Source organism: Emys orbicularis, chromosome 6, assembly GCF_028017835.1.
Source record: "Emys orbicularis isolate rEmyOrb1 chromosome 6, rEmyOrb1.hap1, whole genome shotgun sequence".
Classification (NCBI taxonomy): Eukaryota; Metazoa; Chordata; order Testudines; family Emydidae; genus Emys; species Emys orbicularis.
The window spans coordinates 92,287,837-92,301,627 of record NC_088688.1 but is presented as its reverse complement, the minus strand read 5'-3'; the positions used below and the strand labels follow the sequence as shown (position 1 = coordinate 92,301,627).

At 43.4% G+C, this 13,791-nt stretch overlaps 1 protein-coding gene across 1 annotated transcript in view; it reads left to right on the top strand.

Moving 5' to 3' along the window:
• Positions 1–13,791, top strand: part of JAK2 (Janus kinase 2) — a 147,046-nt gene that overhangs the window by 98,561 nt on the left and 34,694 nt on the right. Inside the window, exons 8-13 of the mRNA XM_065406323.1 lie at positions 6,125–6,282; positions 8,776–8,887; positions 10,271–10,457; positions 11,190–11,317; positions 11,882–12,016; positions 13,018–13,105. Coding sequence (XP_065262395.1) covers positions 6,125–6,282; positions 8,776–8,887; positions 10,271–10,457; positions 11,190–11,317; positions 11,882–12,016; positions 13,018–13,105 — 808 coding nt within the window. The remainder of the gene's footprint in view (positions 1–6,124; positions 6,283–8,775; positions 8,888–10,270; positions 10,458–11,189; positions 11,318–11,881; positions 12,017–13,017; positions 13,106–13,791) is intronic.

Below are 13,791 nucleotides of genomic sequence, written 5' to 3'. Positions count from 1 at the left end.
TCGAGTTTACTACTACTTGGGGAAGGGCTGACAGCCAGGAGCCAGTATAATAAGGGTCAGTGCTCTGGTGGGAGGAAGGAAATGGTTTTGTGTGTGTGTTGGGGGGGTGGGGAGGGAGGTTGTTAAGAAAACCACTTGGGACAACCCTTAGGCCTACCTTGTGAAAACTGTGACTAAACCATTGTTAAGAATTATAAACTGTAGAGAAGGACTGATTTCCTCTAGGCCTCTGCTCCCCACCAGAGGGATAACTGCTGAGGCTGATGTGACAATAGAGGTGTGTTGCCACATGTGGTGTTAGGGATGGGATCACATACAGCGGACTCTCCTGGAGGCAAGATAAATCATTCCTGAGATTGGACGACGTGGTAAGCATGCTGGTGCAGGCCACTGCACCACAACAGGAGGCTACCAGAGTACAGATGGCTGCTCAGCAGGAATCGATATAAATACAACAAGAGACTAACCAACTGCTGATGAATCAGGTGATACAAGACCAAGGCACACTGCAGGAAGTAGTTAGACAACTGAAGGCCCTGATTACTCTGGAAGGTGACCAGGAGGGAACTCTATCTTAAAGGCTAGCAGTTACCTACAAAAGATGATGACAAAGAGAGATGTTGAGGTTTATCTTCTCATGTTTGAAAGAACAGACCTATGTGAGGCCTTGCCCCAAGACCAGTAGGTCAGTATCCTTGCTCCCTGTGTGGGAAGGCATAGAAGGCCTACCACGATATGGCAGCGGAAACTGTCAAAGACTATGCCCAGTTGAAAAGTGAGATCCTGGCAGATCCAGAGTGACTACAGCTATAAAGGCCCAGGGATTCCACAAGTGGAGGTTCCAGGATAACAAAGCTCCAAGACCACAACTGTTCAACTTGATCCATCTGACACAGAAGTGGTTGCATCCTGAGACCAACAGTATGGAAAAGATTGTAGAACTCCTGGTTTTGGACAGATTCCTGAAAGGATTACTGCCTGTGAAGGTGGGTTGACCAAAATGACCCTTCTGACTACAACGATTTGGTTGCCTTCGTAGAGAGACATTTAATAGCCAGAGAGCTTTCTAGGACTGCCAGAGAAGAGATGTACCAGTCCCAAAGGCCTGTACCTCTGAAAGTTTGGGTATGATTATATGGGGGAGGAGGGATGCTGAAGTGCGACCTGAGGCTGGGAAGGGACTTGGGGAACCGGGGAGAGAAGGCCATAGGGTAAGGCCTAATAGACCATAGAATAGGGAGATATCAAGAGCTATGTATAAATGTTATGCTTGTGGGGAGCTAGAACATAGAGCAGATCAATGTCCTAACAGTGAGGAGCCCATGCAGTGCAACTTGGTGGAACAGTGAGAGACCGTGCTTAATCAATCCTGCAGGAATAGCTTTAACTCCACATAGATATATGTGGCCGTTCAAGTTGAATGGTATAGAGACGGTTGCTTTAATTGACTCCGGAAGTGAAGTCACACTGGTCTCTGGGAAACTGGTGGGGTAGAATGAACTGTCTGAAAAGCAGGGGAATAACCTGCATGCATGGGAAAGTTAATTATTAAATGGCCATTCCTGTACAAATAGAGGTTCAGGGAAGCACAACAAGGCTGGTGGCGGCTGCAATCTCTAAACTTCCATACCCTGTGCTCATAAGACAAGATTTCCCAGGGTTCGGAAATTTACTCCCAGTGAAAGGAATGGGGGAAAGTAATAACTCCATGTCTGATATCATGACTCCAGTACATAGCCCGCCTTCCATCTTCTCTGAATTAGCCCCGGACTTGTTTTCAAAGTCCCAGAAGACTATGCGAGAAAGATGGGCAGACTGAAGACTGGGGACCAAGATGTTGGCCCAGAATCAGAAGGTGGTGCTTCTGGGTAAGCAGTCTCATCCAGCAGGCAGGGAGACAACTCAGTTACCGAACCTGAGGTTGAGACATGTTCCACAGAGACCAACCCTCAGGATAAAACTGAATTTGGACATTTCAGACGCTTGATCTCCTATACCAGAATATTAGAAAACTAGTAGTCTAGGTAAATGAGGTACCAGCAGAGGGGAAAACCAAAGGTCCAGGGCCTTACTTTGTGATTTTAAAAAAAGGACCTATTGTATAGAATACTCTAACTACAGGAGCAAGAACTGAAACAGTTTCTAGTACTCCAAGGACACAGAAAGGCATTATTTGACATAGCCCATTGTCATTCATTCGGGGAACATTTGGCAGTGAATAAAACACTAGATAGAATCCTTTGAAGGTTCTTTTGGCCAAGAATCTATATGCAGGTTTGACACTATTGTGCTTCCTGCCCTGAATGCCATTGCACAGCCCACAATCTCAATTAATGGCCCCTTCAGTGCCCCTACCAGTTATCTAAGTCCCATTTGAAAGGACAGTGATGGGCCTGATAGGCCTGCTGGAGAAATCAGCCAAGCTCATCAGAGTGTGCTCCTTGTGCTGGACTTTGCTGCCTGGTATCCAGAAGCCATACCCCTGGGAATCACAGTGTCCAAGATGATAGCTAATCCAAATATCCTCTCAGATAGGAATACTCAAGGAGATTCTGACAGATGAAGGGACTCCTTTCATGGCAGAGTTGATGAAGGACTTGTGTGTGCTGCTTCAAATACGGGCCCTACAAACCAATGGCTTGGTCAAACGCTTCAACGGAACACTGAAGAGCATGATACGGAAAATAGTGAATTGAGATTGGAAAAACTGGGATACCTTGCTACCCTACTGGAATCTTGTTATAATGGAGGTTCCCCAGCCTTCCATTGGGATTTCCCCCTTCAAGTTGCCAAGTTGTTGCCACCCCACGGCATATTGGACATTGCCAAGGAGCACCGGGAGGAACAGCCTCGCTAAGAAATGAGCATCATTGAACATGTGACGCACATGGGACAGAATAACCCATCACCCCAATAGTGTGAGAACATATGGAAAAAGCACAAGCAGCCCAACAGTTATAATCGACAAGCAAGTGTTCTGAAATTCCAGGCTGGGGATTGGGTAATGGTGATGGGACCCGCAGCAGAAAACAAGCCCTTGGTCAAATGGCAGAGGCTATATGAAGTAACAGGTCATTGCAGAGGTTAACGATAAGATTCGACAACCTGATCTCTGAAAGCAGGAACAGATCTACCACATCAACCTGTTAGAGCCCCGGCAAGACAGAGGTCATCAAGGTGATGGAGTGAAGCCATGATGTGTTCTCAGAGAAGCCAGGCAAAACTGTGGAAGCTCATTGTCCTGGATCCAGGAATAAATGAGAAGGTTAAACCATACTGGATCCCAGAGGCTAAAAGGAAAGAGATCAATACAGAAATGAAGAGGATGCTGGAGTTGGGAATCACTGAAGAGTCCCATAGTCAATGGACCAGCCTAACTGTTCTGGTTCCTAAACCAAATGGTACCATGAGGTTCTTCAGTGACTTTTGAAAATTAAATGAGGTGTCCCAGTTCAATGCCTACCCCATACCTCAGATAGATCAGCTAATTGACCAGGTGGGAAAAGCAAGATTCTTGTCTACCCTTGACCTGACCAAAGGGTATGGGTAAATCCCTCTGGCAGAGGTGGCCAAGGAGAAGAGGCCACCTTTTCTATGCCACAGAGCTTATAGCAGTACATTATCCTCCATTTTGGATTACAAGGGGCTCCAGCAAACTTCCAGTGACTTACTGATAGCTATTATGTCCACATGCCAGGTATGCAGCTAGCTACTTGGATGATGTGATCATACACAGCCAAGACTGGGGGATGCACCTAGAAAAAGTAGACGCAGTACTGCATACTCTGAGGAAAGTGGGTCTCACTGCTAACCTCTCCAAATGTGCAATAGGGCTAATGGAAGCCAAATATCTCTGGTACATCATGGGGAGAGGTGTAGTGAAACCCCAGTTGAACAAGTTAGAGGCAATACAAAGTGGGCCTTGGGTAATCAAGCAGAAACAGGGGAGAGCATTTCTGGGGATAGTTGGGTATTACAGACAATTCATTCCCCACTTCACCACCAGGGCATACTCCTTGACAGATTTCATAAAGGCCAGAAGACCCAGACATGGTAAAATGAACCTGTGCAGCCAAAGAAGCTTCTGTGGATCTGAGAATAGCCCTCTGCAGCAGTGCTAGTAGCCCCAGACTTCCAGAAGTAGTTTGTACTACAAATAGATGCCTCCGAAGTAGGGTTAGGAGCCATAGTTTCTCTCATGGCTACAGAGGAAGACCACCCAGTTTTGTGTCTCAATAGAAGACTTCTCCCCAGAGAACAGAAGTACGCCATAGTGGAGAAGGAATGCCTCATGGTAAAATGGGCCGTGGAAATCCTCTGGTATTATCTGCTTGGATGGAGGTTTACGCATGTTACAGGCCATGCTCCCCTGAAGTGAATGCACCAGAAAAAAATGCAACACTAACAAGATAGTTTCTGTCGCTACAACCCTTCTGCTTCAAAGTGCAGCATAGGGCAGGAATCAGGCATGCAGCCCAACCCCATAATGTTGAGCTGGGGCGCATATGTGACAAAGTCAGACCTGACCACTCTCAAAGGGTGGTTGAAGGCAGGTATATCAGCCTTAGAATGGTTAAAGTCCTCTTTCCTAGGAGCTGAAAAGGGTTTACCTCAGGTTAATTAGGGATCTCTGAGCCCAATTAAGGGCTGCCAATGACCTTTAAAAACCTCTTCTGGGGAGCTAGAGGGGAAAGAGGATCAAGGAACAATCCACAAACTGCAGAAGGGTTGGAGGCAGCAGAGAAAAACGTTTCTCCTAGGGGGAGAGCTGTTCTCTTCTCTATAGGGGAAATATTGAGTTTACTATTGTTTGGAGATGTGCAGGTGACCAGGAGCTAGCACAATAAGCATCACTGCTCTGGTGGAAACAAGGAAGAGTGAGTGAGTGAGTGTGTGTGTGTGTGTGTTTTGTGTAAGAGAACCACTGAGGCATACCTTGTGAGCAGGGGCGGCTCCAGGCACCAGCGCAGCAAGCGCGTGCCTGGGGCAGCAAGCTGTGGCGGGGAGCCTGCCGGGGTCGCTGGGAGGGCGGCAGTCAGGTGGCCTTCAGCGACGTGCCTGCGGGAGGTCCGCCGGTCCTGCGGTTTTGGTGGCAGGTACGCCGAAGCCGCAGGACCGGCAGATCACCCGCAGAAACGCCGCCAAATCCGACCGCCTACAGGCGTGCCACCGAAGGCCACCTGACTGCTGTGCTTGGGGCGGCAAAAAACATAGAGCCGCCCCTGCTTGTGAGAATTGTAAATAAACTACTGTTAAGAACTATCAACATCTGAGAGAAGGGCTGATTTACTCCAGCCTTCACCCCTCACCCACATGCCACAGGGAGAACCACTGAGGCTGATGTGGCAGTAGATGTGCATTGGCACATAACATGGTGAATCAGGCCCATGGCATCCAGCTCGCATATACAAATTGTTTTAAAAACAGATGCATCCAAATCTAGGACTTACTGCAGGAATGTTGTCCTTTCAGTTGATGTATGTGTTGCTAGTGATGAGAACACTGTTAAGAATAATACATGCTTTAGACAGTTGGTATTAAAAAGTAATACTATAAACCATAAGTAACTAGTATTGTGGTAGACAAACCAGCAGCAAGTTATAGTAGTAGACCTTTCAAGATCAGAGAGCCTGCAAATTATGGAAAGAAGAGATTAGAAGAAACCTTTTGTTTTTTACCTCATTTTGCTCTTACTAAAAAAACAAAACAAAACCCCAACACAATCTGATGGCTCAAAATGCAGAAATAAAGAATGTAGCTGAATACATAATGGTGTCCTGGTACCCTTTAATGGTGACTTTTTTTTAAAATCCTTTTACTAGTTTAGTTATGCCCTGGTTTGGGGAATGCACCCCATCCATAGAGCCCAAATACTCAGAATGAATTTCACCCATTTTTGAGCACATACACAGTTATTCCAATGGAAGTCAATTACTGATGTAAGTGCTTATCAGTATGAATAAGGGTTCCACTATCTGGGCCTGTCTATACTATGCATGTGTGTGTGTTGGGTATGGTAACAGTATATATAAAAAATACCTATCTAAGGATTGTGTTAATTATTATAAATTAACCTTGTATCTTTCTCTCTCTCTCTCTCTCTCTCTCTTCCCAACTTTTACAGGAGGCTGAATTTCATTCGTTAAGAGAAGCTCTCTCTTTTGTATCATTAATTGATGGATATTATAGATTAACTGCAGACGCTCACCATTACCTCTGTAAAGAAGTAGCACCACCAACAGTGCTTGAAAATATCCAAAGCAACTGCCATGGACCAATTTCGTAAGCAGTGCTCTTATATTAATATGACAAGGCACTTTTAGTGAGTCTTGAAAGATGAGCTTCAGCAAGGGTGAAACATAAGCATACTTACTGGAATGTGTATTTATAGAAAAAATAGGTTTTTGGTGGGTGGTTTTTTTTCAAATTTTCCTTTGGCAAAACATTTTTTTTGGGGGGGGGGTTCCCTTTGACTTGCTTCTGGGGGAATTCTGCGCCACTGTGCAATGCAGATTTTTGCAGAAATTAATGGGTTTCTCTCCTCCCCCGAAATTGGCTGCAGTGTTGCTGGCCGCCACTAGGGGAAGCTGGATCCAGCAGTGCCCAGCTCTCACATAGAAGACACTGCCGGGGGGGGGGGGTGTTGGGGAGAAAGGGTTGGGTGTATTGGCTGCAGGGGACCCCCTGGCTGGATTTGGGGGGAGGGGTTGTGGGTGTCTGGCCCCCCAGCTGGGTTCTGGGGAGGGGAGGCAGCGAAACAGGAACTGGGTTGTCATAGGGATTTCTTTTAACTCTCTACTCCTGAGGGAATTTTTGTGTGTCTGTACTGTTATAGACATACTTGCTGACAGGTATTTTGAAATAAATTACCAAAATAATTGAAACAGGCATGATTATGTAGTGTTGTTTTTGACAAATAAAATTTGCAGAATTTTAAACTATTGTGTGCAGAATTTTGAATTTTTTGGCGCAGAATTCCCCCGGGAGTAGACTTTGTAAGGGAAGGTGCACTCCTTTTCTGATGAGGGATGTCCTGTTTTGTAACACCGTTGCACTATATACTTCCCCTTTATGTCTTTGTTGCATGACTGGGTTGGAGGAAACTCCATATGAAACTCCTGTTGAGATTATTGGGAAAACCTGCAGAGTGAGAGTAGAATGATACCTTTTGTGGTATGTTTCATGTTTGAATTTTTTTTTGTAAATCATAAGAATGAATACAGATGAACTTAAAATATATTTCCTCCACTCAGAGTTCATTTTTTCCTCCAACCCAGTCATGCAACAAAGACATAATGCTGAATTTAGGACATTGTAGTCATTACCATGGCAACAGTGTATGATGTCATAAACGGAGGCTCTCATAATGTTTTCACTAAAAGATCTTGCAGAACTAGAATCTAAGTTGCAAGGGAAAAAAAGGCAAATTCAGATACCCGTGTGCTCAATCATTGTGAGGAGAACGCAGAAAATTGCTAGCTAGTAAATTTATCAAATTGCTTTTTGTACAGCTGTTGTCTTAGTTCAGTTTCTCCAGTTCTTTAGACAAACAGTTTGGTACCTTTATTGATTGTAACATTTCATACAGTACTGTTATTGTTTGAGCTCAGGATATGGGCAACCAGAATGTACTGCATTTGATTTTTTTCCCCATAGTTTAAACAAGAGAACCAATGTACTTGGTATACATATTTAAATAATAAAAAATTAGTCTGCCACCTAGTTAAATCAGGCATATTTCTGGAAATTTTTCATTAACATGAGGGGAAGAGAGGGAGTGATCTACATCTTCCAAAAGACATGGGTGAAACCTGTCCTAATATATTAAGCGCCTTCTGTTGACTTTTTGGACATGGGGAGGGAAACTTACGAATTTGAACAATAGAGTCAGATGTTAAAGTTGACTTTTTAGGACTGCATTGAATTATGTGCTAGGCCTAGACCCTCTCAAGCAATGCCATTCATAACTAAGGCTAATATTTTGTCATGGACAGATCACGGGCAATAAAGAAAAATTCATGGAAGCCTGTGACCTATCCGTGACTTTTATTAAAAATACGCATGAGAAAATGTGGAGCCACACCACCTTGGAGGGCCCCAGCTTGGAGCTGTGGGGTCCCCCCACCACCCGTGGCTCTGAGCTCCAGGGCACCCCCGTTGCCCGCAGCAGCTGGAAGTTCCTGGGGGCCTCACTGCCCACAGCAGTCGGGAGCTGTGGGGCACCCCCATCACCTGCTGTGACTGGGAGCTCGGGGCCCCCACAGTTCCCAGCCACCACAGGTGGCGAGGGGACCCTGCAGCTCCCAGGCACCACGGGCACAAATCACGGAGGTCTCTGGAAGTCACGGAATCTGTGACTTACGTGACAAAATCTTAGCCTTATTCATAATCCCTCGAACAAGACATGGATAGTTAGATAATCATAGCAAAGATGCTATATAGTTACTTGATTTCCCAGGAAAAATCAGTTTCCATTGATGGATGATTCAGTACATTTTTTTTTTTTTTTTTACCAGTTTTTCTTTCTCCTGTGAGCTGCTTGTCCTTGATAGGCATGTTTCCTTACCCGCATATAATACTGTTGCTAACAGAACAAAGCCCTGGTGTTTTAAAAAGCAAACACCATAGCACATAGATAGATAGATACAGTCCTTCTATTAGATACCCACTGTTGACATAACTAATGCTTTCTAATAATGGTGTCATTGCTCAAAATCTCTGCTGTTTTGCTTTCTGAAATTGTACAGTAGTAAACATTTTTTCTTTTTATTATAGCATGGACTTTGCTACCAATAAACTGAGGAAAGCAGGCAATCAGACTGGCTACTATGTTCTTCGTTGCAGTCCTAAAGATTTTAAGAAATACTTCCTCACCTTTGCCATAGAGGTCAGTGTACTGCACTGAGCAGTAACTGTAGCCTGTATTGCACTAAAGCAGAGAGCACTGCTGCATGATTTATTTTTCATTTACATACAGTAAATCGTTGAGTTTGTATCTTCTGTTACATGAGCTATGTATTCTCCTATTCATTAATGTCATTGCGGTTCACAATACTTTTTTTATTTACATGCTATTTATTACTGTATAATTTGGTTTGTTTTGGTTTATGTGAAAAAATCACAAAATTATCAGTACATCGGCCTCTTCTACCAAAATTTCAAAAATATAAAAAAACAGTAGCTTCTTCTTTGGTGAGGTATACCAAAAAATAGTGTGTGAGCTTTCATACTGGCTTGCAGCAGTTAGTTAGCTACTGTAACACATACCTTCAAAGCTGTGCACATTTCAGCAGATGACACCACAACAATGCTGCTGCGTAGATGGAAAAGTATCAACTACTGTCTTAGAAACATAGGAATCTTTGCCACCTCAGGGAAATATAATCAGTGGAGAAAGAAATGTTTTATAGAATTGCACTGCTCATTCACTGAGCATATTTAGGCTTTTCTTTCAGAAAGGAAAGCTGCGTGTGAAAGAGAGTTTCTTTTAGCTGATCTGGTAAGATCATCCGCCATTCAGAGCAAGTTTGTATCATTTCTTGCTTTAGTTTTTCCAAGCAAACAGTTAGAGAGCTGCTGTGATTTGGTATTCATTGGTATGTTTTCCACAGTGTTGTAAAGAAACGGCATGTGACAGCAATATAGGAGCTTCTATAAATTAGAAATGGACAACTGGACATTTTGAAAGTTTGACTTAAAGAAATGTGCTGTGTGTTGAGACTGTGTGCCAAGTTTCAGCTTGGAGTTAGAACTATGCTGTAAACAACAAAAATAGGAATCTAGCCTAGGTCTTTGTAAGGTGCCTGTCATAAGAACCATACCTGCATCAGTGCACAGCACTACAAAATACATTTCACCATTGCTAATAAGTTTTCTGTTTGAGCACTCAAGATGTGTGAGGGTTCTTGCAACGTTACATTTCCACCTCTTCACTTTTGTTGCATGACATAACTTATGTTAGTAGCAATGAAAGACTCACTTATAACTGGGTCCATTCACTCTCTTTGCTTTTAAATCTCTTGGTTGCAGTCCCGATAGCTAATGTTGATTAGCTCCCGATAGCCAATCAACACTTCCAGTGATAGAAATAGTCCCTTACTAGCCTTATTAGTGTCTTCTCATTTTACTAGATACTGGGATTAAAATATCAAATGACAGTAACATGTTACTTGAGAATTTTTCTCTTTTAATAAATTGAGTGTACATAAATTGTTTACATTTTTAACTTGTATGTGTTGGTCTTTCCTTTTCTAATTAAAAATCTCTATAGCGGGATGGTGTCGCTGAGTATAAGCACTGCTTAATAACAAAAAATGAGACTGGAGAGTATAATCTTAGTGGAACGAAGAGAAGTTTTGGTAACCTTAAGGATCTGTTGAATTGCTATCAGACAGAAACGGTCCGTTCAGACAACATCATTTTCCAGTTTACCAAATGCTGCCCTCCAAAACCAAAAGGTAAGACTTATAAACAGAAACATGTCTAATTATTTTCAGGTTAATTGATTTTTTGAAAGAGAAATTAGCAGGTCAGTATATTTGCCTGACAGACATTTTCATCTCCTTAGTCATTGAGATTTCAGTGCTAGTGTCAGCTTGGGTTTGCCTTGGTTTGTAAGAAGTTACTCACAATGCTGTGATCCCCTTCCACAAAGCATGACCATCCCAGCTTGCAGCTGTCCCGACTGAAAGTAAAACTGGCCTCTTAATGATTGAAAAATTGCATTTAACAGCATTTCTTATCTGATCAAGTGTTTAGCTATAGGTTTGTATCATGAAAGAGCTGCTAAATTTGCCATTTCTTATTCTAAAATGCACATGATGTACCATGAAAAGTGGTGTGGAATGTTTTCAGCATTGTAATGCTGTACTTGTCAAAAATAAGAGTGCTTCAGAAACTTTAATAATCAGGAGAAAGAAGAAAGAGAACCAGAGTGTTATCTCTAGTCAGAAAGATCCAGGTTTGACATTTGTTTGATTAAGTCCTGTAATACTGTGTTATTTATTAAACAAATTGTTCTCTCCCTGCTATGGTATCCAGATTAAACTTCTTATCACAGTAGATTTACACTTTAAATTAATAATTCTGTTGAAACAACATTGTGATAAGTCTTTAACAGAGATGTTCTCTGGTTTTTGTGTTTGTTTTTTTCCTTCCACTCCTACCTTCTTCCCCCCCCCCCCCCCCAGATAAGTCAAATCTTCTAGTCTTCAGGAGCAATGGTATTTCTGATGTACCTACATCGCCCACATTGCAGAGACACAATAATGTCAACCAAATGGTCTTTCACAAAATCCGGAATGAGGACTTGATATTTGTAAGTTCACCAGTTGCATCTAGCTGGCCATTTTCATGGACAGTTGCACACAGAGTTCTGAAAAGCTAGTTCCTGTTTGGATGCCATTTAAAATAGACTTAATTGCAGCAACACATTTTGCTACAGTAGTTCTTGAGTGAGAATTTAAAAAAAAAGTTCTAAATTTGGATGTCCCTTTAATAATAAACAAAGTTTTTGTTTTTATAAAAATGACTTTCCTTTTTATTGCATCACCCACTGTTTTCTCCACCTATAGAGGCCCAAATTCTTTATACTCCCAGCCTCCAGTTTCCTTCCCTATGGGTTCTTGCAACCACCTGTCCCCAGAGGTCCCCAAACAGTCAAGGGGGGGGGGGGAGAACCTTCATCTAATCAAATATTTAGTTTAAACTCTTTCCAGTATAGTTATTCCTCACTCCCGGTCATCTGACTCTTTAACTGATTGTATTAGCTTTAAAAGTTTTCTACATCCATTATTTATGGAGAACTTTAAGTGATCAGAATTGACAGAGAAGGTTGTCTGACTGCTCCTTCCCTGTTACCCCTATCTTTTTTATATTTTAGAATGAGAGCCTTGGGCAGGGCACCTTTACTAAGATTTTCAAAGGTGTAAGGAAAGAAGTGGGAGACTACGGCGAGCTCCATCAAACTGAAGTCCTCTTAAAAGTGCTGGATAAAGTGCACAGAAATTACTCTGAGGTTTGTCTGGTTCTTGGGTAATATGTTTATTGATTGTTGTCTGTAAACAATTACTGTTCTTTGTTACCATGAACAACTTAAGATGGTGTTATATGGTAGATGATTACAGTTCAGTTTAATCCAGAGTCAGATTCTTTCCTGCACCAAGCATAATTTTGTGCAGGAGAGGTGAGTAGACTGTCAGGAAGCCAGTTTAAGGCTCTCTTATTCTCTGCCTTGCACAGCTGCACCTCAGGCTGTGGCCTAGGGACTGCTGTAACTAACCTACACCATCTGACAGTGGTCCCCAAGGAACCACATCCATCCACGTGCTGAGAAATGCCAGAATGCAGCGGTGTTCCAGTTTTGCCCACTTCTACCCCTGGTACTCTACACTTGGACCAGGGGGACTGGTGCAGGGGCCAGCTGTCATGGCTTCACACCTTCTGAGAGCTTCACCCCTCCACACCCCCACACCCCGGGGAGAATTCTCAGCTGACCAAATATGGCGAGTGTTAGGGTCCTTTGCACCTCCTGAGCAGCAGAAAGGGGCCGGATCCAGGGAGAGAATTTGGCCCCAGATTTCACCTTTGATCCAATACACTATATGCAAATGCAATGAAATACTCTAGTTCAAAATTTGTGAGCAGTTAACCACCTTCCATTTGTTGTTTATGGCCATCTTTTTGTGGAGTTCAGATATCTGCCATAGGTTAAAAGAGATTCCCTATGGGCGCTGCTCGCTTTCTGTATGTATAAAACATTCTTGTCCACCGATGTTTTTCCTATCACCAAGAAATTAGATTGCTGACTAAACCATGTATGCACTGTGGATAAAACAGTTACTAAAAAAAAGTCACTGCACAAGCCAACAAGATGGAATCAGTTATGCAATTTTCTTGCAGTAAGTTAGGAATTAAAGCAATGTGAAAATGTGGGTGGTTTTAATATGTTTAATTCCAAATAATTTAACAGTTGATTTTTCTTCACTGATTATCATTCTCTCTGCCTTGCACTTGCAGTCTTTCTTTGAGGCAGCAAGCATGATGAGCCAGCTTTCTTACAAGCACTTGGTATTGAATTATGGAGTATGTGTCTGTGGGGAGGAGAGTAAGTAAAATCAATTATATTTATATAATTTCAGACAGCTCTCATTACAGTTTCTGTTCCTGATATTGTGTAAAAGCCTGCTGCAAAATGTATTTGCATCCTAGTCGTACAGGGGTGGCTCTGCAGGCATTCTTGTGAAAGAGTGACAGTTACTCCTGGGGGAATTCTGTGCCACTGTGCATGCGCAGAATTTATGCCCCCTTGAGATTTCTTTGCTTCCCTGCAGAAAAATGACTTTCTGACAGGGAAGCAAAGGGAAGCCACAAGAGCGGTCATGCAACCCTCCCAAGCAGTATGTTTTGGATGCTCAGGGCAGCCAGCAGAGAGGTAAATCACTGTGGGGCAGGAGGTGTGACTGGGGAAGACCCAGCTGGTGGCTTCGACCTTGTGCTGGGCTCAGCTGCTAGTCCCAGCTGGGCTGGGGAGGATGGGCCTTCCTCTTCCCCTGCATGGCATCCAGGGCGGGGTCAGACCCACCCCCAGATTTCTCCCCTGGCTGCAGGAAGCTCTGCAGACTCCACCTGCTTCCTGCACCCATCGCTCCTCAGCTGCAGGGGGAGGGATCCCTGTACAGGGAGCTGCTCCCCCATCCACCTAACCCCTGTGCATCCAGACCTCATACCCAGACCCTCCCGCCAAGCCTCACCCCCCCTTCACTCAGAACCTCCCCCGAAATGAGCCCCACT